Source organism: Acomys russatus, chromosome 17, assembly GCF_903995435.1.
Source record: "Acomys russatus chromosome 17, mAcoRus1.1, whole genome shotgun sequence".
NCBI lineage: Eukaryota > Metazoa > Chordata > Mammalia > Rodentia > Muridae > Acomys > Acomys russatus.
The window spans coordinates 11,337,004-11,364,562 of record NC_067153.1 but is presented as its reverse complement, the minus strand read 5'-3'; the positions used below and the strand labels follow the sequence as shown (position 1 = coordinate 11,364,562).

General features: G+C 41.2%; 1 protein-coding gene across 8 annotated transcripts in view; it reads right to left on the bottom strand.

The window, feature by feature from the left end:
- Positions 1 to 27,559, bottom strand: part of Ptk2 (protein tyrosine kinase 2) — a 172,316-nt gene that overhangs the window by 86,664 nt on the left and 58,093 nt on the right. For all 8 annotated transcript variants that reach the window (XM_051159553.1, XM_051159546.1, XM_051159547.1 and 5 more), the window contains 6 exons: positions 21,652 to 21,706; positions 13,921 to 14,061; positions 13,361 to 13,438; positions 7,442 to 7,549; positions 4,511 to 4,628; positions 3,219 to 3,249 (listed from right to left, as the gene is read on the bottom strand). In XM_051159553.1, coding sequence (XP_051015510.1) covers positions 3,219 to 3,249; positions 4,511 to 4,628; positions 7,442 to 7,549; positions 13,361 to 13,438; positions 13,921 to 14,061; positions 21,652 to 21,706 — 531 coding nt within the window. The remainder of the gene's footprint in view (positions 1 to 3,218; positions 3,250 to 4,510; positions 4,629 to 7,441; positions 7,550 to 13,360; positions 13,439 to 13,920; positions 14,062 to 21,651; positions 21,707 to 27,559) is intronic.

The following is a 27,559-nucleotide window of genomic DNA, read 5'->3' as shown; positions in this document are numbered from 1 at the left end:
TATTCTTAAGGAAAACCTCCTCCTACTCCGTAATCATTTACTGTACAAGTACCAAATGGAAAATTTCCCTAGAATACAGGGTTTATACCCGAAAAATATCAGAACTTAACCCACCTTATCTTTTCTTTTTTGCAACCATAAATATTCTAAATAAAACTGAGTTAACTTCTACAAACAAAAACCACAGTATAAGGTCATGTAATTTTTTTACTGGAAAAACCTATTTCTAGTTGTTGTGTGGCTCAATCCTAGCACACACCTTTAATTTTTGCTTGAATGTTGTGAACATGTCAAGAGGCAGAGCAAGCAACCAGTTGACAGGAAGTGAACATAGGACTATTAAGGGAAAAATTAAGAAAAGAAGTCAGGAGGGCGGATAGAGAGACACACAGGAAGTAGAGGGAAGAGAGATTCAGTTTGAAGGAGGTTGTCTGAAATGGCAGCATGGGAGAGAGGGCACTGGCTTAGAAAGATGGTCATCTTGGTGCTTTCTCTGCCTTTCTGAGCTGGCAGGCTTTAGCCTGAGATTCTTGTTAAAAACAACAATTATCTTTCACTAAATTCTACAGATACCTGGAATATATCTTTAGTTATAAAAACTGAAGCTATTGTCTAGCAAATCAGAGGTTTTTCTTCCACTGAAACTACATGGCTACCACATTGTGCACCAACTCCATTCTTTAGCAGGCAGGGCATAGTGTTGTTCAGCAAACTACAATGCTTGCTTGTAGAGGAATTTTTATCCAGCAACATGGCTGTTCTGATCACATCCAAAGACCATCTAGGTTTGTGTGATCCAGCTGGATCCAGCATACCCTTAGTACACACCTTCAATCCCAAACAATAAAAGTAAAGTTAGTTTATAGAAGAAAGCACCCAAGTTTGAAAGTGATGTTTAACTGAGACACAGACAAAGTGACAAATCAATGATGTGACAGAGGAAAAAGAGAGGTAACTTAAGAGAGGCAGAGCAGAGGGAGAGAGGTAGGAGACTGGTTGATGAGAGAACAAGTTGGACACAGGTGAAGACAGAATGAGCCAGAGAATGAGGAGCCAGAATATCAGAACATATTGCCAAAGTCACTATGTGGCCAAGCAGAGCAATTCAGTCAGAAGTGCAGAGAAGCCAGTTTGAAATCAGTCAACTTGGTGAGTAGTTTGAGCCACAACAGCTGAATTGAAACAACCAGCAGGAGTTCAGAAAGAACTAAAAAGGGTGAGCTTATTGAGCAGTAAGTCTCAGAGGCTTAGAAAGATTGTATGAAGGCTAGAAGCTTCCAGGACTAGGCCTAAGTTAGCAGATGGAGGCAGCAAGCCTCAGAGATAACAATTACATCTGGTGAATAAAAGATACTTTTATACTTGCTTCTTCCTCCATAGCCAGAACACCAGGTCCCTGCCCATCAGCTTTTTCATCTGCTTGCCATCTGTCACTACTGTGGTAAGTCCAGTAGTAGAGTCTGCTTGCTGTAAGGTCTGTGGAAATCACATCCTCAATATCTGATGAATTGATTTGGTTTCTGTGGCATCTGTTAGTAACTTTTAATTCATGCCTCCTTTGCTCACGTTTTACAGTCATGTTTAGAATTCTTATATAGCCAGATCAAAATGATTCCTTACACTTTTCCAGCTGCAGACACTCTAAGAAAGCACAAGCTGATGCCCTGAAGAGGAACACAGAGCAGACTATGTAGCTCACCGGCCCAGCTTAGAGAAAACTGCTTCTCCAGTTCCTGCTCACCCTCACAATTACGACTCCACAGGATGTAGCTATTAGAGAGCTGACTGTCAGGAGAATGAGAACAAGCCAAGAAGACTATTTCCCAAAGTGTGGTTACACACTGACCAGATGTTATAGAGAAATACAAAGGCACATCCTCCTGGCTCAGAGACCTGTGTTTCCAAAAGTGAAGTACAAGAAAGCTGGGATGGGTGGAGCTGAGGCAAGTAATCAGGGTGTCATGCAGGAGAAATATTGAGAAAGGCCTGAAAGGGAATTGGGAGAGAAACTCAACAAGTATAATTTAGTGGAAGAGAATATAAGAAACAGCAAAACTGAGGCTAGAGATGTCAGCAAGTCAGGTAGGCCCTGCAAGGCCATATGTCAGAAAAGAGCTTTATTTAGGACAGTCTGATGAGAGGCTGAAGTAGACAGGCGGATTCAGTAGACTTGCAGGTTCGAGTTGACAGGCAGCACATATCTAAATACCCTAGCACCAAGTCCCCATGGACAAGCCTTTATAACTCTGCCACTTCTTACTGGGTAGAATCTCAATGTGTCCTGAGGGACTCCTGGAAAATTACTTCTTGGCTTCCTTGGACTCTCCCTGGATCCTTCCCTATTCTGTAGTATGTCATACTTTTCTGTCTCCAATATAACTCTAGGCCTGAATGCGCCTGAGTGCATCTTTAGCAAGGAGAAGCTGAGAAAGTGGCTACAGAAAAGAGGTTTAGCCCTGCTTGTCCCAGGCTTCCAGATTTCTACTACTTCATAAGTGTGTGAGAATTAATAGCTTCTACTGTTCAGTCACCTGTTTATCTGAATGGCTAGATTTTTGCCTTCACACCTTGGGCCCCGCTTCCTAGCATGCTGATGAGGAATAATAATGCAATTTTTTTTGCATTACTATTTGATTTATTTAATTACAGTAAAGATCAACACACCTCTTGTGGAATTTGTAGCAGTAATATTAAATCACCAATTACTTCTCCTTCATTGTCCTTATTGAAAAAGACAATACCTATTTTCACTTTTTTTTTTTTTTGTTTTGTTTTTTTTTTTGTTTTTCGAGACAGGGTTTCTCTGTGTAGCCTTGGCCATCCTGGACTCACTTTGTAGACCAGGCTGGCCTCGAACTCACATCGATCCGCCTGCCTCTGCCTCCCGAGTGCTGGGATTAAAGGCGTGCGCCACCACGCCCGGCTCCCTATTTTCACATTTTTAAGACAGTGATGACACCATAAAGTGAATGTCTAAGCCTGTTATTATCATAACCATCTTTAGATACTGTGTAGATTTAAAATAAGGGGTAAACTTGATTAAATCTACATTTCATATATAACTTACAACTTACATGATTCATGTTCAGAAATATGTTTTCTAGGTCCTTGAATTTATGTAGAAATTTAATTTTTCAGGAAAACAGATAGTAAAACCTAATGATTTTCTTAATGCTTCTAACAAAACCAAGTAAAGACATGCACAAATGAGCACTTACTTTGGTATTGATGGCAACGCCCGTTCACCTTCTAGGAAGAAAAAGGAAATAGATATGAGCGGCTCCTTGGACTTCTTTACGAGAGTATGCAGCTAAGTTCAGGAAGGAGGAGAAGCCTTATTCTGGTGTTTAGTGACAGTCTTTTAAGCCAAGTCATTACACTGACTCTATTTTAGGTTAGTCTGGGTTTCTATCCTAAATACATAACAAACATAATTAGGTGTTGTGTTCACATTGTTGGAAACATATAGTGAGTCTTAATAAAGAGATATGATAAGTTAATAAATCATAGTCTTCACAAATTATTTAAAGATTAAGGAGCTCTTAAAATCAAAGTCTAAGTGCCTTGCTAAAAGAACACTCTGCCTCTGATCAAATGATTTACTAGTAACACCCAGAAACTATGCAGGAAGTACCATGGCACAATGTGTGTAGCTGCAGAGGGATTTGTCAGCATCCTTTCTTCCTTACACTCTCATCCCTTTCAGGGATCTTTCTGGAAACCCTGCATTCTGCTTGGCCCTCTTATGTTTCTGAGGCCCTCAGATCCCACTGCCAAACTGCTCACCCTTCCCTTATCATATCCAGGGTACCTGGCCCTGAGCTATCTCTCAGAGTGCTGTATAGTAAAGGAAGAAAACTAGTTAGCTTGGGGTCTGCAGAGTAAACAGCGTATGACACGACACACAGAACACTGTGGGAGCTAGAAAGCCCAGGCTCTCCCTGTGTTCTACTGATCCACTTGCAATGTTTTCAAAGATAGCTTCAGAAATCCATATTTTCAGTGTACACTTGTCTTTGAACCATACTTACAAGGCTCTTCTTCATGAGGACACACGAGCCTCATCTCTAGGATATTTGTATTCACTCAAATCCTTAATTTTGTATCTTGACATAGAATATATTTTGTTCCTTACCTACTCTAAGCTTTTCAAATGTATAGAAAAAACAACAACAACAACAACAACAAACAAGAAACAAAAACCACCAACAACAACAACAAATAAAATCCCAACAGAATAGAAAATTCAATGTGAAAAAGAACTAGGAAGAAAATCTCTAGAACTGAAAGAACCAATGCTAACTCAGGAGCTATTCGAAGTTAAACAAAGCCCTGTACTATGCACATCAGGCCAGATTCGAGTCTGCAGGCTATGATATGGACCACTGTCCCTAGAAAAAGCATCACAACAATACATCTGTGCTTCATGTTTACAGTGTTATCAAAGTCAGAACCAGCTGATGGGGTGAGCTTGTCTATCTGTGCAGCAGGAATGAAAATAGAACCTTACCTTTCTGAGGTCTGATGATGAAGGACTGCGTGGCTCCATGTACCAGCCGGCAGTACCCATCAATCAAGTCAGCCATGTTCTCTGCAATGGTTAGGGACGGTGCCGTCACTGTCAGAGGCTAACGGGAAAGAAGAAGAAGAGGCATTGTTGTTCTTCCCAGGAATCAAAGGGACAGCTGCATCATGACATCACAATTCTGCATGTACTTGAGTACAGAGGAGTAGAAATGAAACATTTGCCAGATTTAAGTGAAAACAGGAAGCTTGGTATTTAAGGCCATCATTCCTGGGAAAACTGACAGACAATACACTCAGCAAATAAGATAAAAAACACAGAAACTAGGGTTTACTTTTACAAAAGGAGTCAGCAAAAAATATTTTCTTCAGAATGTCTGGCCTCTTGGGCACACTCTAAGAATTCAGGTAACAAGTTAAAGCACAGCTTATTCCAGAGACTAATGTGGAATAAACTTTTACCAAGCATCTTAATTGTCTATCATTAGAGGAAATTGATACAGTTTTAATCTTTCTGTATTCATGTTGCCCAGAGGCTTAAAAATCCACTCTCATATAAAGCAGATTGTATTTGATAAACTGCCTAAAGACCTATCTCTAAGTGTTATCTGAACACAACAAAAACTGTATTTTATTCTCACATTCAAGTGTGTGCTGGTTCATATGGCTGTTTGCACTTGTTCAAAATGAATGGTTTGCTTCTTACACTTAAAATTCCTATCACTACTTGTAGGACAGCAAAGGGAAAGAGCAGTTTGAGTGGTGCACTGGATCTCTGCAGGAAACTGCAACTTGCAGCAAATTTTCTATACTCCAGGTTAGGATTTGCTAATCTGCTAAGTAGTTTCTAGATATTAACTTCACATGCCTATTGTTTTTAACAAAATCTCAGTCTTTAGATTTTACCAATGAAGACTTGGGAGCCAGATCTTGGGGGTTAAAAGCTGCTAGCTCAGAACCTTCCCCCTCAGCCAACATCCCAGAAGCAATGCCCCCTCTCCCATGACACCATCTCAAACAACCTCCTTCAAACTGAATGCCCTTCCCTTTCTGTCCTGCTGACATTCTCTTGTATTCTAGAGTGGTTTTTTTCCCCTTAATGATCCTATGTTCACTTCCTGTCAACTGGTCACTTGCTCTGCCTCTTGACTTTAATCCTGTTTACAATATTCAAGCAGAACCTCTTGGACTAAAGGTGTGTGCTAGGGCTGAGCCATACCACAACTAGCAACAGATTTTTCCAGTAAATACCACAACCTCAGGGTTCAGAGCAGTCAGTGATCACATATCCTGCAACAGATGTCAGTGACTTAGAATCACAGGCAGGACACTGATGGAAGTAGCCTAGTGAGGAGAGTTGAGCCATAGTCTCCAAGTGCTCTTCAATATGCTTTGTCTGGAGCCCAGGGTCTTGTGTAGCTGAACAGTTCTTTCTTTTGAGACAGGGTTTCTCTGTGTAGCCTTGGCTGTCCTGGACTTGCTTTGTAGACCAGGCTGGTCTCAAACTTATAGAGGTCAGCCCATCTCTGCCTCCCAAGTGCTGGGATTAAAGGTATGCGCCACCACACCCCACAAACAGTTCTTTCTTCTACCACTTATTATTTTGTTTCCTTCCCCCCTTTATTGGTGATTAGAGATAGGGTCTTGCTCTGTGGGTTCATGCCTGAGAGCTGGTCTGGAATCTAGAGGGCTAAGATTATAGTGTGGACCACTGTGCCCCACCTGCCTATTTTCAGCACACTGTTGCAGGTGATATTATCACAATGAATCCCCAGAGAATCATCATCTTCTTCTTCTTCTTTTTTTTTTTTGGGGGGGGGGGGGGGCGGGCTTTTTGAGACAGGGTTTCTCTGTGTGGCCTTGGCTGTCCTGGACTCACTTTGTAGACCAGGCTGGCCTCGAACTCAGAGATCCACCGGTCTCTGCCTCCCGAGTGCTGGGATTAAAGGCGTGCACCACCACGCCCGGCCTCCCAGAGAATCTTCTAACATTGCCCAAGATCAGCAGCACTCACAGCACACACACAATGTCCACCCCTAGCCCTGCCATGGCTGTCCTGAAATGAAACTCTCTCTGTATACCAGCTGGCTTCAAATTCACAGAGATCTGCCTGCCTCAGTCTCCTGAGTGCTGGGATTAAAGGCAAGCACCCACAATTCTAACTAACTTCAGTCAGAGGCCATATTTCTGTGCTGTGGCTTAGCTGTACAGAAGCCATGCCTTCTGCTGACCTTTGAGCTGCCCACCCCTGCTGGGAGAATCCTCTGTGTTGTTTAAGATGCTGGTCTTTGCTGGAGAAGTTTTGCTGTACCTGGTTGTTCAGATTACCTATCACTGTGAGACACAAAAGCAGAGAGCTTTTCCTTTTTTGGGGAATGCCTTCTTTTTGGTCTGCCTAAGGGGCTAGGGGAGGGAGTTTATAACAAGAAATCTGGTTTATCTTCAGTATATATATACTGCACCCCCTTGTAATAAAGTGGAGCCTTGATCAGAATCCATCTTGGCTTTCATATCCCCGTGTCTTTGTCCTTTTCTCTCCAATTTGCACCCCCTTTTTCAGATGGACCCTGGTTTGAATATGTCCCACAGGATGGGACAAACGTCGTTGATGCTTCAGAGAGGATTCCGATTATACTCATAGCAATAGTCCTGGTTTTAAAGATAAGTACACCTTTCCTATCTTTAAGACATTTAGCCACTGTTTTTAATCTTTATACATGAGGAAATTCTGAGTCTGATTACCCATCCTTACCCCATAGATCATGGTTTTGTTTTTGTTTTTTAACTTAAAAAATTTTCAGACAATATATCTTGATCATGTTTTTTACCCTCTTTCAACTCCTCGTGGACCCTCTCTACCTCTCTGCTCATCTAACTTCTCTTCTGGGTCAAGTTCTTAAGGGCAAGATTCTCTTACCTCAGGGGCTCCAGCGATTTTGAGTTGTAGCATTCCTTTCCGGTCTTTGTCTTCACTGTTTGAGTACTGGATGGTCTGCACTTGGTTGAAGTCCGCTAGGTGTGTGGGCTTTGGAAGGAAAGGCAGAGTTCTTAGGCCACAGATCGAGCTCTGCTAGCTGTTATGTGACTCTTTCTAGGCCCAATCACCTCCTAGTTTCCTCAAGAGCCTTGTCCAGTCAGACACTTTCCTCTGGTCAATGTCACATACTGTGGCCCTTGGGCTTTTTTCCAGGTCTGGGCATGCCTGACTGTGGTAACAACTTAAGGAGACCCAGATAAATGAGAGGGTAAGGGAAATCTCAGCTTCCACATAGAGGAATCAAAAAAGGAAAATGAACCATTGCCATAAACCACTTGCTCAATTCAAGAACCCTGATGGAATGAATTCTCCACCAGACCAGATTATTTAAATAGTTGAAAAAAATTATACAAGTTAAAAATATAGTATGGAAGCATTTACAGAACAATGTAGTGCTATAAGGAATTGATGGCTTATTACCAGCACACGTGTTCACGTAAGTTACAATAGGAGCTGTAAGCAGAGAGCAGAAGAACAGGATACAAGGTCCTCAGCATGATAATAGGAGCTACTCACAACAAAATCTAAGCAGAAGACCAAAGGTCTTTTTTGTTTGCCCGTTTACAAAGTATCAGAATGTAGTTCAGGCTGGCCTCCCAACTACCTGCCTTCATTATCCAACTGTTGGCATTATAGAAATATGTCTTCCCAGTAAGAATCCACTCTATATACTCAGTAAAAATAAGGAGTCTTTAATAATAGTCAACAAATGGTTCTGGCTAATGCCAAAGGGCCTTAAACAGAAAAATTTACCAACTTATATAGGCTGTAGGCTTATACATTCCACATATGCTGTCATCCTTAAATGTTTTTGCAAATTACACTTTGAACAATTTAAAAAGAGATGGGAGATTTACATAGCAAAGATACTGCCAGAATTATTTAAGTACATTAGTGGTTTCCCCTTCCCCAAATAGCTGTTACCCAGGGTCATCATGCCCACCCAGCAGAATTAGCTTTCGAGATAAGACAAAGGAAACTTGATTAATAGCAGACCAGGACCGTGCCTTTGAGGCAGATTATCTGATATGGGGATGGGCCTAAATGGCTGGTTGTAAACCAGGTTGTCTTCTTTTGTTATGGAAATGAGTCTAATCCAAGGTCAATCTTGGTGAATAAACATTAGCAGAAACTTTCTTAGCAAGCCTAAATACTGGCACAAAATTTTCTTACAGTTTCTAACAAGTCTGGTTAGCAAACCACTTACCTTTCTTTTTGTTTTGTTTTGTTTTTTTAATTTTATTTATTGATTACATATACAGCATTCTACCTGTATATAACTACTGCAGGCCAGAAGAGGGCACCAGATCTCATTATAGATGGTTGTAAGCCACCATGTGTTTGCTGGGAATTGAACTCAGGACCTTTGGAAGAGCAGCCAGTGCTCTTAACCTCTGAGCCATCTCTCCAGCCCACCACTTATCTTTCAATTAGATTAGAGGCAGTGCTCCTTCAGATAAATTCTATGTTGTATAACTTAATATTTCCTAAGCAAGTTTATTAGTAAATCCTATATAGCATCAATATTAGTGCTTCAAGTCTCTCCTGTGTCACTGGGATTACAAGTGTGGTGTGTGCCATCACACTTGGTTTAGATGGTATAATTTTAAACTATTAAAGGCATGCTATTAAAGCTTTATAAGAACTGTACCATATAAAGTCACCCTGTATGTGTACATTGCTGCAGGTACAGTGTTAGACAAGGCACTGATCCATAAGCCTAACTCTAGTGACATACTTTCCATTGGTATGTTAAAATTTGGTTCTGAAATACTAAATGACTAAGCACATCCAAGGAAAAAGACCTACAGAGCATGCTATACAAAATCCATCCAAAGAGAATCTACTGGGCCAGACATCAAACCATGCAATAAGTTTGGCAGTGTGTTAGACCAGGAAGGGACACTGGCATCAGTGCAGCAGAAGAGGAGAACAAGAAGCAGATGACAAAAGTAATAGGCCAAACAGGGGCAAACAAGTTAGATCACATAAATATCTGTGCTGCCAAAATTTGTTGCTCACATGAAATATGCACAACAGTGGCAGAAACCTATCAACAAAGGTGAGCATTTTCTATAGGCTTACACTGTACAAAGAAGGTTAACACCTCAATTTCTTAATGTCTTTACTTTTCCCCACAGCGGTAATCATTACTACCTCACCAAGAAAGAGACACAGACACAGATATGAAAAAATGAACCCAAAAGTCATAAAGCCAGTGTCAAGATGCTAGCAACTTTGCAATGCACTCTCAGAAGAAAAGAGTGGCTTTTAAGCCCTCTAAACCCCATTTTTCATCAACACCTCTGAGCAAAATGGAGGGAGACTTCTCCATCTAGGACTATGTACAACACCAGAGATAGAAAAGAGGAAAATAATGTAAAATAATAAAAGAGAAAAAAAGAAAAAAAGAAAGAAAAGAAAAGAAAAAGAAAAAAGACTACAAACCAAATCTAAGGAGTATAACTAAAAATCATTAAGTCACAGTCACCTGGACATTGTCAAGCTTTTTGAAAGGCCAAGCCATTTACACTTCATCCCCCTGGACTCAGCACTCCTGCTTGTGTGCTGTTGCCAGTGCTGTTTCTGCATCTGTCCTGAAGCCTCAGTTTCCACACACCCATCTAATAGATGAAAAGTGTGGAGTGTGATCACCAGCAGTAGCACACTGTGCCCTTCATCTAGTCACTGACCACTTGGGAATCTTAGCTAGGCTGGCTGTGGTTTTCCTACTTGTAGTCAGTCTTAGTCTTAAGCTAAGGAGCTTTTAACAAAAACATTTATTAAATACCTGGCTTTTACCCCATCTTTTGATAAAAAGAAATTCCTAAGTTCTATTTAAAATAATTTATCAAAAATTTTGCTGAGTTACTATTTTAATATCCTGTTTTAAATGTCACATCCATGATGAATGTGGTGGTGCATGTCCATAATCCCAGCACTAGGGAGGAGGCAGAGGCAGGCAAATACGAGTTTGAGCCCAGCATGGTCTACTTAATGAATTCTATCTAGGTCAGCCATGGATACACAGAAACCCTGTCTCAAGGAAAAGGGGTAAAATGTCCTTGCCACAGTCATGAGAAACTCTTGTTTTCTTCTAAACTATCATTTTTACTTTTCATGTGTGGATCTACAGTCCACTTGGATTCAAGATCTTGTCACACTGAGTCTCAGGGTTAGATAACCATTCTGTTTTCTCCTGCAGAATTGATTGAAAACTCAACCAAAAATCCCAAGTCAAGACAGTATGGAGAAGTAACTGAAATGCAGTGAGAGTTCTGAGATTGGTATGTTTAAAATAGCAGCCAGTAAGAGATTTATTTGGGGGGGGGGGGGTGGGGACAACAAAGGAAAACATTTCAGATTCCTGGACCCGTGAGGAGACAAGTCACAAAGAAAAAGACATATGTGCTGGTAACACAGGCATAGGTGAGAAGTGAACCCAAAGAGCCAGACTTCCATTCCCAGGATGTTTGCTTTACATTGACAGAAGAACAAAGATGCTTCCAATTTCTGCAAATGTAAAAGTCAAGCCAAGTGTGGTAACTCAAGCCTGTGATTTCAGCACTTGAATAGTCAGAAGCTATTCAACAGTCAGAGCTATTCACACTGCGTGTGAGGATGGTCTAGGCTGGTTACACAGTCAGTGTTAAGGAAAGGCCAGTCTGCAATACAAAGTGAGACCCTATCTCAAAACAGCAGTAACAGCACCAAAACAAAAACATAATGAAACAAATGAAACTGAAAAGAACTGTAAAAATGGTGGAATCTAGAAGTAGGAAAACTACTTGCTAACACTATGAAGGACAGAAGTTTCCTATCCTTTGAGAAACAACCTGGCAATTTGTTTTTAAACTAAAATGCTTTGCGTGCATTAAGTAGTTCTAGCACTTGGAATGTCTTCTATCAGAGAGAAAGCAGCACTTTCTAAAAATGCATGCAAAAGCACACTTCTTCTGGGCTCTGAGGAAAAGTGCAGTGGCTAAGACTGCTTGGTGTGCAAGCATGAAGACCTGACCTCAAATCCTCAAAACCCATGGGAAAAGGATAGGCATGGCCATGCATGCCTGTAACCTCAGAATTGCAGGGGAGAACAGTGGACAAGGCAGGACGACCCTGGGTGTGCACAAGCCTAGCCAGCTTAGCCAGTGAGCTTCATGTTCAGTAAGAGACTCTGTCTCTGGGGGTTAAGGAGAAAAGTGATAGAGAAAGATAATCACCACTGGCCTCTGCATGCACACACACAGGCACATCTACTTAACATACAAAAGTGAATGAACGAATACTTATGTCAACATGATCTTGGGGCAGATATTGGAAAAGTCTGGTAACTGAGACACTCCCATTTGGGCCCAGAAAGCCATCAGTGCCAGGAGGACTGGAAGGCCAGTTCACAGGCAAGAAGATGCACAAGAGGGAGGATGTGTGCTTGAATAAAACCGTTTCCATCCAATAGATAAGAAAGCCAGGTGTGGTGGCACACGCCTTTAGTCACAGCACTCGGGAGGCGGAGACAGGTGGATCACTGTGAGTTCGAGGCCAGCCTGGTCTACAAAGCAAGTCCAGGACAGCCAAGGCGATACAGAGAAACCCTGTCTCAGAAAAAAACTAAAAACAAAAACAAAAAGAGTGAGGAAAAAAGCACAGAACAGGTGCTGGTCACTTACATGTGGGCACAGTGGGAACAAGAACTGCCTTTGAGAAAGGACTGTAGGGAAGAAGCAAAGCAGAGTAGTAACGGAAAGCAAGGAGTATATGTGGAAAGTCATACAAAGCACAAATGCAACCTTGTGATCAGAAATCCATACCAGTGAAAAGGCGTACCTGCTACTGTGAGCCCTCCAGGAAGACCTCAGAACCAAACTGCCTGACTACAGACTCAGACCCTCAACACCTTGCCACTCACTCTGTATTCATCATCATGTGGCATAGATTCCATGTATGCCTGACTGAGAACTCCATCAAAGAGCTGCAGTCTATTTGGCCTTCCTTGCATGTCCCTGGCTGGCACCTGGCACAAGCATGTGCTCAGCCGCATTTGTTGATGCATGTAACAGGAACACATAGCAGTTGGATAACCTGAAGATTTCTCTCTGGCAGCATTTTTCCTCAATGAGGTACGGGCAACTTGGAAATCAGAATCTTAAATTATGATATATATTTTTTGTAATTAGCTTGTAAAGATTAAAGAGAAGGATTATCTAAAAAGTAGGATGGCAGTACAAATACACTAAAATCACATCTAGAAATCAGTTAAAAAAAAAAAAAAAAAAGAATCACCGGGCCTGGTTGCCCACACCTTTAATCCCAGCACTCAGGAAGCAGAGGCAGGCAGATCGCTGTGAGTTTGAGGCCAGCCTGGTGTACAAAGCGAGTCTAGGACAGCCAAGGCTACACAGAGAAACCTTGCCTCAAAATAAGTAAGTAAGCAAGTAAATAAATAAATAAATAAATAAGAATCATAGCATAGGTCAGTACAAAGTGCCTGCCTAGAATGTACAAGGTCCTAAATTGCAATGAAGGGGGGGGGGGGGGGGAAGGCCTCAAGGTAAGCTGGAACAGCCCCACCAGTTTTCACTCATACACCTAATTTGTCTGATTCATTTCCCTTCAAGGCTAAGGAACTCCAAAGGCAATAAACTAAAGTTTACGTGTTTCCCACACCCCACCTGAGCAAGAAGATCATGTAATAAATAAAGGCATTTCCTTGCAGAATACAGTCTCTCATGTGAATGCTCTGTTCTGTCCTCAACTCCACTCCACAACCAAACCCATGAGTCCTCCAAGGAGTCAACTTACATTGCAGCCCTTGTCTGTCAGGTAACTGATCCCTTCTTCTGGGCCGATGGCCAGTTCCACAGAAATAATCCAACTTGACTTTGGAAGGACAAACAGGTAGAAACAGGTGCCAGAAGGAAAAAAAAAAAAATGATTTTAGATATGGAGCCATGAATACATCAAAGGACTTGGGTTGGGAGACGACTTGGTTTGCTATTAATCTAATCTAACCAAATAAGATAAAAAGATTTATAACTTCACTGACCCAGGATCTACTAAGCCTGGTCACTCTTGAATCTGGGAAGCCATTGTTTTCTCTAGGAAGATTATCTCAACAGACAAACTAGCCCTAGGAGAACAGCTAATCAAATTGCAGACCAGAATAAAAAACATCTACTTATGAATACAAAGATAACTTTATTATCCAATTAATGCACTTTCCCCCTGCTTTCCCCTTATGATTAAATATCAAAGCAGTATTGTTGTTGTTAAAAACTATGACAAACTAGTTTTCCTTTTATCAGAAATGTAGGACAAGAAAAACCTAAACTAGTCTCCATCTTCCAAGGTCCCATACTTACTCCAAGGGCACACTTGAAGCACTCTTTGTCAAATCTGTACACTGGAGAGAGAATCTCAAAGAATTTCAGGATGCTTTCTTCTCTGTTAAGGTTGGCAAACTGCCTAAATGTTTGCTGGATCAGTTTTCTTAGTGTTTTGGCCTGAATGACAAAGTTAAATATGTTTTCAAGTTAACCAAAAGAAAAAATTGCAATCATACTCCTACCATTTACATTACTTTAAAAACTCACTTGCCAAATAACTAGTAGAGCATTAAGTGTTGTAAAATCCACTTTAACAAACTTTGCCCTGTGGCCAGTTTGAAAGGTACAGTTGAGCAACACAGGGCTTTATTCCTTCAGCAGAAGTTTAAGATAACAGCATGCATATTAAACACGTGGCACACAGTCAGTAAACCATGTACCACAGGGGTGCGTGGCCAGTAGCAGAAAAAGTGAAGACATACACAGGCACTCACATGTTCCAATACCATTTCTTTAAGTGCATAGACAATTAACTTTAAAAGTCTCTTGTTCTTGGATCTAAAAAGTAGAGTTTCAGAACACTTTCTTCCGAAAAATTGAAGACATACAGCAAGGAGGAGGATCTAAAAAACCACTCATTCAACACAATACAAACTGTGGTATGTACTTTCACAGCCAATGTCTATGAAAGCTATAAAACACTTTATGATCTAGTTTAGGGAGGGCGAAATCCTATCATACTGTTATACAACAAAGACAGCAGTCAGTCTGTTCACACAGAACAGATGCTTTTAGAAGAGAGCTCATTGTGGCTTCATGCACACACGTACAGAAGAAATAAAACCCATCACCTATAGTGCTTTACTTTACAATCACTGGCTTCTGCTCCTGTTACTCATTTAGAGTGCTGTCTTCACATATAAATACGTGGGAATAGAGACAGGGCTTCCTAGAGAGTAAGCTCCTGATCTTCAGTGTGTGAGACCCCAGGGAGGCAAGGAAACAGTAACTCCACATTGAGTTCTGAGGACAGAAGACCAATGTAGGCCATGGCATGAACTTAGCTTCTATACTGCTAACAGTGATTATATACTTCCTTGGGTAACTTTGAATAAAGGAGTGGTACTTTCTGAAGTAGGTTTTGTCAGGGACGCCAACAGTAGGGGGTGGGGTGGGACTAAGTTGGAGGTTTCCCACTAACTCAGTCAGGAAGGAACAGTGTATGTAGGTACAAAAGCAGAAAATAATTAAGAGGTGGTCAGACTCTGATTATATTTTAGAAATGTAAGATGCTACAGGTAAGAACTGGTATTACACTAACAAGGCAAAAAGTGGAAACAATATGGCAGACAAAGGTTGGATGAACATCAGGGGATATCAGAATCCAAGTGGATCCATTGCACAAGGTGATGGAGCTGAGGGTGGAGGTGGGCAGTAGCTAACACAGCCCAGAGGAAATGAAAGCCAGGATTCTAGTGGACCAAGGTCAGAGAGCTAGGCTAGGTGGTCTGCTGAATCTTGACAGTGAAGGGGAAACAGAACAGCTAAGGCCTAAGTAGAACTGTAGTCGCTGAGGAGGATGCAGGGAAACCAGGAGGGAACAGCTTGCTCTGGTGGAACCGCAAAGGTGAAGGCTAAGACTCAGGAATAAGAAGAGACATTGCAGACAGAGGGCTGGGGCAACAAGAAATGTAGCTACATGATTAAGTGTGCAGCTATTAAAATGAAAACCAGAGTGGGCAAAGAACAAGATTCCATGAAGACAACTGATCCTGAGCTGAGAGAAGGCAGATTTAGGGTCCAAAAGGTCATGTGATCTGTTTTAGATGCTCAGTGTGCTCTTTGGCAAAAGGGGTGGTGAGTGGAAAGATGTGAAGGATAAAACCACATGTAGTCACACTACAGCAGGCAAACCAGGCAACCAACTGGAAGGGGAGGATGACACTATGTACGACAAGAGGGACTTAGAATGACCTGGTGCTTGAACAGAACTAAAGGGGGGCTGCCTGGTGAACAGAATACAACAGTACTAATTCAGTACTTTTCTGTAGCCTAATGTTTCCAACCTAGACCATCAAGTAGACAGCTGAGCAAATCTGGAGTTGAGGAAAGGGCAGCCATCAGCTCAGGTTACAGACAGAGCATCTGCCAACCAGGCAGACAGGAAGGAATGGAGAGGAGGAGAGAGCCAGATGTTGACAGCTGGCTACTTTAACAACACTGCAACTCTAATGGGAGTGAAGCAGAAGGGGAGCAAGGAGAGTCCAGCTCCTGAGTAGAACTAGTTCTGGCTTTGGATCATGCTTGAACTAACAGAAGTAAATGTGTGCAAAGTCAATATGGCCCAACTATAAAAATGCACCTCCCTGATAGTGGTCTTTGAAACTTTTAGGAGTCTGGGAATCCCAGCAAATACTGGCCTTGACTAAGACACTGTCAAAAACTACTGGCCAGACTAAAGAATTAAGTCATCTACCTAAGTACACTTAAGTGTGAAACCAGTTCACATGGAGAGAGCAATTGCGTATGAACGTGCAAGAGCATCATGAAGATACACCACTCAGAATTGCTGCTCTTCAGTTATATTAATCTAACAAATCACCTCCCATTAGTCAACCTAATGATAATCAGATGCTGCTAGCCACATGGATTACTATGGGTTTTCATATAAATGTTCATGTAAGGTTAAGAAAATTTGCTATAAAACAACGAAAGGCTGAATGCATTCTGAAGAATCACATAACACAGCCCAGGCTCAGTACAGACACATCAGTAGTGCACAAAGTGTCTCTTCTATCTAAAGGGCCTGGACTCAAGGGCAAGTGCCTCAAGCAGAGGTCAGCTTTTACTTCCCTTGGCTCCCCCAACAGATCCTAGTATATGCAGTGCCAGCAATATCCTAGGAAATTACTTTATTATGTCAAGCCATGTTGAAATGATTATGGGTTGCTGTTATTATTATGAGCTTGTATTATGTATTGTTGTTGTTGTTGTTGTTGCGTGGTTTTGAGACAGTCTTGATATGTACCTGGGCTAACCCTGAACTTGAGATCCTCCTACCTCAGCCTCCAAGTACCCAGGTCATTATTGTATCACTTGGAAACTGGAGAGATCCTTTGATCTTTCAGCATTTGCAGTTTTGAAATAAGATTCCTGTTGTTCAGGAATATGGAAACACACTAAGGTTTGACTGTTTTGACTTGTCATCTAGGTCTAGGTCTACCATAGAATCGTTAAGATGGTAGGCAGGATTTCCTCAGTCCTGTTCCTTATACAATCAAAAACACTATGACACAATTCATTGAATTCCTATCCAAACTGTATATACATTCATGTTACTAGTCGCCTAAACTGAGAGCCTGCTTGCCTCTTCATCATTTATGACCTTGATACATCTGAGGAGAAACATGAGAACTATAGCGTACCCCTGAACTTGAGTTTACTAATGTTACTGAAATAGTGATTTTAATCATTAATCTAAAATGTTAAGATACCTTGTCTGTTATTCTCAACACCCAAGGCCTGTGCAGCCTGTTCTCTGTTTTTGGAAACATCACAGCTCAGTCAAGTTTTACCATTCAATGAGAATGTTAACTACAATCTTTTAGAAATTTAAGTCTGGGCTGGAGAGATGGCTCACTGGTTAAGAGAACTGTCTGCTCTTCCAGAGGTCCTGAGTTCAATTTCCAGCAACCACAAGGTTGCTCACAGATCACTATAAAGCGATCTGATGCCCTCTTCTGGTATGCAGGTGTATATGCAAATAGAGCACTTAAAGTAAGACAAAAGGACAGCAAGAGAAAAATATAAAGACATACCTTGCTTATGGAAAAACTAACACTAATAAACCTAGCCATTCAATTGAGCTAACTCCAAAATCAAAGAGGAGCTCAGATATGTATTTCTTGTTGCAGCATTTCTTGTGGTTGTTTCTGAAGGAGAGGCTGCCTATACCTATTGTGTGAAATAGGTGCTGTATAGCTTATGGGAACAGCTTTACAGTAGTACCAAAGTCCAGAGAAGTTTGCTGGCAGGTGGAGGGGGCAGCAAGGAAATTTACGAAGAATGGGAAGAAATCTTGGCCTAAGGATATAGTTTCTCCTGATTAAAGCTATTTAAGAAACAAACAGTATTTAAATTTTAAAAAATTAAAGTGAATCTCTTTTCAATAATAAAAGGGGCTGTGAGATGTTTCAGTTGGTAAAGGTACTTACTGTGCTGGCTAGTTTTATGTCAACTTGACACAAGCTAAGTCATCTGGGAGGGAGAGAAGGAAGCCTCACCAAGAACCTCCAGGTTCCTGCCCAGGTTGAGTCCTGCCTTGGCTTCCCTCAATGAACTTTTGTCAGGACATGTTAGCCAAATAAACTCTTTCCTTCCCATGTTGTTTTTGGTCACAGTGTTTCATTGCAACAATAACCCTAAGAAGACATCAACAAGCCAGACAACTTGATAGCCTGATGCCCGGCCTCACATGGTAAAAGAAAAGAGCCAATCCCACAAGCTGTATTTTGATTTCCATGTGTGTTCTGTGGCATGTTCAAATATGTATGTGTGCACACATACACAAATACCTGTATGCACATACACACTAAATGAATAAATGTGAAAAAATTTGAAGAGAACATGTAAGAAAATGGTTCTCAAAGCCTTCTTCATATGTGAGTTTGGTGCAGCTGTAGACAGCTAATGATAGCTAAAAATGAGCTCTGCTTATATCCAAATGCCCAGTTATGACATAATGACACCTGCTTTGAGTCAACTTCCTATAAATCCCATGTTCTTTAGCCATCTCTAGTTTTCTAAGCATGACCACTGCCCCTCACATTTTCCTTGACCACTCTTTCTGCTTCTGTTCCTTGGTTTTCAATCTGTCGTGCAGATTGCTATCTCATTGTCCTTATCCCCTTCTGTGAAAGATGTAGGCCTCTTGCCCCAGCACTTATGCCCACAGAGAGCACTGGCCATAGAGATCACATACTGACTCAACTCAAAGCATAATCAGGGCTGAGCTCTCACCACTTGGCCAGATACAGCTCCCAGAGAAAAAGCATGCTGGAATGGAGCAGGACAAAAGAGGTCAGGAAGGACAGAGCTGGGAAAGGCCTGAAGAGTGTGGTGGCAGCAGGGCAGATGCCCCGCTCTCTGGGCTATTCTCCAGTTTTATTTGTTTTTAAGGTTGCTGTTCATTTTTTTATTCTTTGATTTAAACAGGATCCATCAAATATGCTATATACCTGGTACTAGATAAACTCATTGTGTGAAAATATACTATATTAAGACAAAAACAAGTCAGTAACTATAAAATTACAAATTAAAAAAAAAAAAAAAAAAAAAAGCAAGCCCCTTAGATACTGTGTACGATCTAAGATAGAAGACATGTTTTCCATTTCTGCAAGGGCATGAAGAAGGAGGCCAGAGCAAGAGAACACAGACATGGGCAGGCTCCACTAAGCTTCCATCAGCGTCTGCCTCACACCCATGGCCTGTACTCACATCCCTGTTTTGAATATAATGATTGTTTGTAAACCTAAAATAGTGTCTTAGACTCCCCAAAACAGCAGTAATACTTGGGATTTTTTTTTACATGTGACAGCAGCTTTCAGAAGCCACCAAAGGCTTTATCATTTGAGAATCACTGGCACATAAAATATAGCCATTAAGTGAATGTTGGCTGGAGCATCTGCCAACTAATAGCAATGTCAAGTTGCAGACACTGTGTTTTACCCTGTTTCAATGACTCCATAGTCCTCCTACTCCTGAGCTGTCTCAAGCTGGAATAAGGGGGCCTCTGTTCCATGCCTTTGTGGTCCTCACACTGAACAATCCAACAATCCAGATAAACCAAGGTTCTACCTACTCCAGAAGACTGCCAACACTCCTAAGGACCATAATTGCCATTTTTCAGCTACTCTGCAAACCTTGATTTAAAGCTCTTTCTGCCAAATCTAAGCCAACTTGTAGCGAGGACAGCATCTTCTACATTTGTATTCCCAGTCCCTGCCACCCTTACAGAAGTGGGTTCTGTGACAGACAGGCACCAGCAAGAGGTGGAGCCCCAACACCTCTTTCCAGTGCTTCACTAATAGAGCCGAAACTCAACGGACAATTTAGAAGTGCAGTAGCATCCCTAAAAAGAGCCCCACATACTACAAAGGATGCACTTTCTTATTGCTCTCCTTAAGACCTACTGCACTTCCAGAACTCTCTACATTTATTTTCCCTGTGATATGACCAAGAATTGTTTACAGTAGGCAGCATGCTGTCAACCTCCAGAAGGGGAGGAAGATAAACCTCAAGGTACCACAGGAATGGGTCTGACAGTGGCCGGCACCGAGGCATAGACACAAGGCTTTACCACAGACTGCACTTAAAAGTACAGTGACCTGCCAGCACGGACCACATTCAGAAAACAGAGTCTAGCTCTACTGGCAAGAAAAGAAATCCATTCCTGTGAGTCCAGTCATGCAGTAAGAGATACAGAACTCAATCTTTCATCATGCTTCATAGCATGTTAGACATCTTCTCATGCTAGACACATCTATGGAACTCATCTTCTAAGAATGTACACAACTGACTTGCTGGCTCTTCACACACAATATATGTCAGAAGCTGGTGCTATCTATGTTTCAGAAGTGGAAACTGAGAGTCAGTCATTTATCCAAAGTCATGGGTGATTTACACTGATGCCAGGACTCTAACAAGATAGTTTGGCTATGGAGCCAATTTTCTGAACTAGAACTGAACATTATTTAGTATGTATGCCTTAGCCTTAATAGGCCTTGGGTTAATAGGATATAGAGAAATATCTTTGTAATAGTAAAAAAATAAAGGTAATAATAGCCATTGTTTATGAACTGCTACTTGACAGGTACTGTATTGATATAGACATTTATATGGTACATGTTCACACTATCTCCACAGAAGAGTCTTCATTGTAGAAATAAGAGGTCATGCCCCATACTGTGAGGCTGGCAAAAGAACCCTTCATGGACCACATCTATGTTCTCCCACTGTAAGCAGGTATCCGGAGGTGTGCTCTGGATTGGATGGGAAACAGCACTCAGAGCTCAGAGTGCTGTCTCCAATGATAGCCATGCTGGAGTCCGTCTTTATGGAAGCTACTTCCAAAGTTACCATCACAAAAACCACACCGAACAGAGATTGACCATTAGAATGTGCACATGTAGAGTGCCAGCAATGCAAACATGCACACAGGTGACAGGGACATAGATACACAGAGAATGCAGCACACACATATACACCAGACACAGTGAACACACACACTAGATCTAGTGGTACATACACATATACACACGTACATGCATGCACGCGCACACACAAATACTTAATGATACAAACGGGATGCAACAATGTAAACTCATGCACAGGATATAGAGACATGCATCTGTGCAGGGATACAGCAATACACACACAGTGCTTATGATTCACTATGATCCCTTAAAACAGGATTCCTTTTCTTCTGTGTGTCAAAATATAGACTATACAAACCTTGGCTACAGGGCTGCAGTATGAACTATTTCTAGTTTTGCATTTAGGTGGTTATTACAATCATCAAGCAAAGCCATGGTTATATAGAGAAAGGCTCTGTGAAAATTGACTTGTCTGAAGTTAGCATGACTCTCACACAGTCAGCTTTTCCCACTGCAGCTTTACCATGCGAATGGGGAAATGCACCATTTTACTTTCTCAATGTAAAGTTTTCAATAGGAAAGGGATATAGTCAGAGACTCATATTCTAATTACCTTGACAGAATCCAGTAAACTCTTAGGAAAAAATCGCTTTAAACCAACATCTTTTCTGAAATATAAAAAGAAGCATATTTACAAATAATACCATCAATCAATAATAACATACATGAAAGAACACAAAAGCAGTTATGTATTCTTCTGTTTGTTCAGATAAACAACTATAATCAAACTCCAACCTATAGCATATTCATGGAAGATGGATAAATTATTTTGTAGCTATGTACAAAAACATGATTACAATTCATTTCAACTTCCCCTCTACTGTTGAAATCCCGTTTGGAACACTGTCTCACTGCAAATGGCAGTATGTGATAAAACTGTTCTTTCTCAGGTATGGCATAGAGGTTATTCTTAAACGCATTAGTTCCTCCTAGGTAACTACTGTATTTTAGAGAAAAATAGCCTAATTAAGACATAAACTGTCAGCCAGGCATAGTGGCATGTGCTTCTAGTCCCAGCACTTGGGAGGCAGATCTTTGTGAGTTCAAGGCCAGCCTGGTCTACAAAGTGAGTCCAGGATAGCCAAGGGCTATTACATAGAGAAACTTTGTCTCAAAACAAACAAACAAACAAACAAGACATAAACTGTCAGAACACGGTCCAAGAATGGAGTTGTGTGAGAATTCTGAGTGTTTGGAAGATAATAAGACAAGAGTCAGAGGCTGGAGAGATGGCTTAGTGGTTAAGAGCACAGACTGCTTTTCCAGAGGACCCAGGTTCAATTCCCAGCACCCACATGGTAGGTAGTTCACACTGTCTATAATGACATGCAGGCAAAACACCAATGTACATTAAAGAGAGAGAGAGAGAGACAGAGAGACAGACAGACAGACAGACAAGAGTTTTGAGACCTCAGTTTCTTCAAACATATGGAATTGTTTTTTGGAAAGTGCTTTCATGACCCTTTCAGGTATAGCAGATGATTGTTATTCATTTATATACCTCTATGGAAAAACCTGATTTTGCCATATGTAGTTTGTCTACCACATGCAGCTTGTCTGTCACACCAGCTTTTCGTTGTGACTGGACACTTTACTCATGTATAAGTTGTCTGATATTCTAAATAAAGTCTGCTACTGCATAAGACTTTAGTTCACCTCATTTTTAGGCCCAGCTCTCCCAGGCTCACACCATCTCTAAAACAGTAATCTGTAAGCTCTTCAAAGAAAAGAAAACTCAAATGACTAGTCCTGGCTCAAAAGGTAAGTGTATAGGAGTGTCAGAAATACCAGAAATTTTGCTAAGTTGGGTATACACTCAGGCCTGTCATCATTATTAAAAACCTCAAAACACTTGGTCAAGAAACAGATCAGAAAGTACAGTTTGGGCTTGCTTTTGAAATTTACTGCCTACTTTGGATACTGAACTAGCAATTTGTCCACTAGATGGCACTGTGTTCCAGGAAGATGAAATGTACCTTTAAAGACATGGGATCAGAAAATCATGGAAAAATAGAAAGGGACCAATGAGAAAAGTGAAGTTCAGGTAATGGAGAGGTATTTTTTTCAGAGAAAAACTAACTACTGAATATAAAATATCAATTAAAAAAGTTGATTCACAATCTATAATCAAAAGCACAGAAATCGTGTAGTTTGTATGGCTGACATTCCATCCAATTAAACTCATTAACCTATAACCTGAACAGGCAGCACCTAAATCAATGGATTCCTTGATATACAATTTATCACATCCAAAAGTCAGTTTCTTGGCTCTGGCATGCTGTTTTCTGGTTCTGCCTGCCAGTGAACTGTTCTAACCCCGATGCACTGTCTCGCTCTAGCTGTGTTTAAGGCCCCTTTCCCCTTTTGAGAACCGCTGTGTCTAATATGAAGTGGATATGAAAAGTAGTGTCTACCAGACTCTTCCCTTTCCTTGTTTTCTCATTAAAAAGCACAGGGTCTTCCCATGTGAAAAACTTTGACACTTTACACTTCGATAGTACTACTCTGGCATAGTTCAGGGGTCAAGCCAGCCTCTCTCTCTGATGATGGTAAGGGACAGAGTAAGCACTATACACATACATACACACACATACACACACGCGCGCACGCGCGTGCACAAATGATGCATAATCTCAAAGGCATTCCTCCCTGTTGTGAGTCTCAGCCAAGAGTCCCTAATAGTAAGGCAGAACCTTCACAGAACTCTCACTGCCTTAGAGAAGCCTGGATGAAGAAGTAGGTTGTCCATTCTCACTGCATACGGTGGTTAAGAATGTGTTCGTTTAGAACCCAAAAGATCAGTTATTTTATTTATTTATTTTTCCCCCCTCTGAAAATACCCTGGAAGCCCTTCCAGTCAGGAGAGCTTTGGCCTGGAGTACAGGGGTTTGGTGCAGGAGGTGTGACTAGCTGGACGGCAAGCTACGTAGTTGAAGAGAAGTTTTGTGACCCAAGAGACTCTGGAAACAGTGGAGTACCTGGATAGGTACTGATCTAGCCTTGTCAAGTATTGGTGACCTCAATACTTGTGCAGTGTTGAGTCCTGCCCCCAACCCAAGGTAACTTTATATCACACACTTATCCAAGGGATACAGATTATTTAATAAGAATCAGATGCCCATCAGAAACCCATATAGATCCCTATGTTGATGCTGCTCACATTCCTCTAGGCAAAGGAGACAACAAAAACAATATAGCAAAACACACTACAAGCAAAGCAGATTAAAACAGTTTAAAAGGCAGAACACTTAGAAGTAAAATGCTGCAGAAGGAAAAAGACATTTTCCTTAGCGGTGCTGCCATTGGGAAGTTGCCCATGTTCCTCCTTACCCAAGTGCTTGTTAGTACCCGGACTGGTTGAATTCTCCCTCCTCTCAAAAACAGCAAAGTGAGACATTAAGGATTCTAGGTGGTAGGATTATAACCTCAATAACACCACCTCAGCTGTCAGCATGTCAAAGTGTATTAGCACTTTCAGTGTGACTCTTTTCTCTAAGCCTGTGGCCTCCTGCAGTAGCCACCTTCCACCTCTTGGCTCTCATTTTCAGATGTACATGAAAGTCTCACCTAACTTCCATCAGTCTGTTCATCAGGGATGTGAAGGAGCAGGTGAAGCTGGCCCCTCACTGCCACATTACTGTTCATCAAAGGAAAGGCACTGAAACAGTGGACGCGCACGCCTGTAATCCTAGCACTGGGAGGCAGAGGCAGGTGGGTCTTCTGAGTTTGAGGGCAGCCTAGCCTAGAGCAAGTTCCAGGTCAGCCAAGGCTACACAAAGAAACTCTCTGTCTTGAACCTCCTCAGACAGGAAAAAAAAAAGGCACCCCAGTTGCGCTATGTTTGAAATAACAAAAGGAAAAGTAATGAAATCTTTAGTTTAAGGGAAGATAAAAGAAAAACAAACCACAAGTATCCAAATAGTGTGTTCCTACAGTTACATATTCACCTTATTATTTTAAATGCTATAAAAATCATTCTTTTGAAATGTGCTAAAATTGAAATGTATTTGTAAATTACCATTTATCTTTAAATTTTCTTATAGTAGTATCTTATCAAGTATATAAACTATTTAAATGATTTTTCTTCCTATGGAAAAAGAAAAGAGATCTTGAAGTTGGTAATGAACAGTTAATATTCTGAATATGCACACTTTTTCTGTACTGAAAAAGTATATATAAACTGTAAAGGTTCTGGGGTACCCAGGCTGACTTGGTACTGTGCAAGCCAGGAATGACCAACAGGAGTCACAAGCATCTCCTTAGCTAACACCATTCCTAGGGCACAGACCAGCCCCTAAAGTATACATGGTGGAAGGTAAGATCAAAGTGATGTGTCTGTAAGTATTTGTAAAGCACTGAGAAAATTAACTGCTAATCTAGAAATAGTAACAGAATAAATCTACCTTTCAAGAAATGAGGAAACAGGCTGAAAAGATGGCTCAGTGGTTAAGAGCACTGGCTGCTCTTCCAGAGGTCCTGAGTCCAATTCCCAGCACCAACATGGTGGCTCACAGCCATCTGTATTATGATCCAATGCCTTTTCTGGTGTATGTGAAGACAGCATATTCATATACATAATAAACAAACAAACAACTTAAAAAAGTAAGGGAAACTAAAAGAAAGATTCCAAGATGACAGAATTTTGCCACCAAAAACTAACTAAAAACACACACACACACACACACACACACACACACACACACACACACACACACACACACACACACACACACACACACCTTCTAAGGCTGAGCACAATGGTCTTGTAACCCCAGCACAGGAAAGATGGAAGCAAGGGGATCTGCAGTTCAGGATCATCCTGAGCTACAGACCAAGTCGAACATCAACTAGGGACTAGCTCAAAAAGCCAAAACCAACAAATAAACATTCTGGGACACTGAAGTGGGAACTGGGGGAGGCAGAAGTGATGATATTCCCTGGATCTCCTCAGAAGTCACCATTGAAGTTTTCAGAAATGAAGCCCCTGTAGGCCAAGTCACCCCACCTAGGAGACAAGCTAAGAGTGTAAGTGGGAGTCAAGAGTAGCAGAAGACTTAGACAATGCTGGCATAACAAGATTAGCGTCAAGTACAAAACACAAGACAGGCATGTAAAAGAAAAGGGGGAGTGAGGAAATGAAACTGAATATGCACGTATGAGCACAGAGGACACTAAGAATGAAGGAGAACATGCCATCACAGAGCCCAGAGTTGCAGTGGGAATGGCAAGTAGTGACCTAAGCCACCCAATCAGCAGGGCCAACAGGAAAAAACGGTTACAACAGACTATGCGTTCAGAAGACAGAGGCAGGTGGATCTCTGTTCAGTTCCAGGACAGCCAGGGGTACACAGTGAGACACTGGGGGATTCTGGGGGAGATATACCTACAGGAATATTGGAGAGATAATGGCAGACATTTTCCAATGAAAACATGAACCTATAGAATTAAAAAGCATACTTTAAGCTGGGCATGGTGGCACAGCCTTTAATCCCAGCACTGGAGGCCAGCCTGATTTACAAATTAAGTCCAAGACAGCCAGGGCTACACAGAGAAACCCTGTCTCAAAAAAAACAGAAAAGAAAGAAAGAGAGGGAGGGAGGGAGGGAGGGAGGGAAAGGAAAAGAAAGAGAAAGAAATAAAAAGAGAGAGAAAGAAAGAAACACCATCCCCAAAAGCATACTTTGTCCCAAATTTCTACAACATCAGAAATGAAGATAAGTGAGTACATGTTCACACACAACAGAACAACAAATATTAAATCTACCAGTTAAAACACGATCTGAAAAAAATCTAGTGTGAATGAAATTTACAAGAGATACAGCTAAAAATTTAAGAACAGAAAAAGGGCTGGAAATATGATTCAGTCATTAAAAGCACTGGTTGGTCTTGCAAAGGGTTCAGGTTTGAATCTCAGCATGCACATAGAGGCTCACAACCATCTGTACTGGTCATTTCACAGGATCTGACACCCTCTTTTGATTTCCTCAGGCACCAGGCATACAAATGGTGCACATCCATCCATGCAGGCAAAAAGTTCATGCACATTAAAAAAAAAAAATTCTAAAAAAGAAAATAAGATGCCAGGTGTAGTGGCAAATACCTTTAATCTCAGCTGGTCTATAACGTGAGTTCCAGGACAGCCAGGGCTACAAACAGAAAAGCCTAGTCTGGAACCTCCCCTCCCCACAAAAGAAAGGAATGAAAGAAGGGAGGGGAGAGAACAGACTAAGGCAAAACATCAAAAGTAAAAAATTATTAGACACAGAAATCACTAAATAGAATTTAACAACAACAAAAAACATACACATTCTGTTTGTATGACTAAACATGGAGCCTCTAAACAGAAAGAAAACACTAAAAACCTCTGAAAGTAAACTAGCAAGGCCATTGAAGAGTTGGATATTTTACTGTGCTTCTTTTAAGGTTCTATACAGACACCCCATCAGTACCTACTGGTCAGA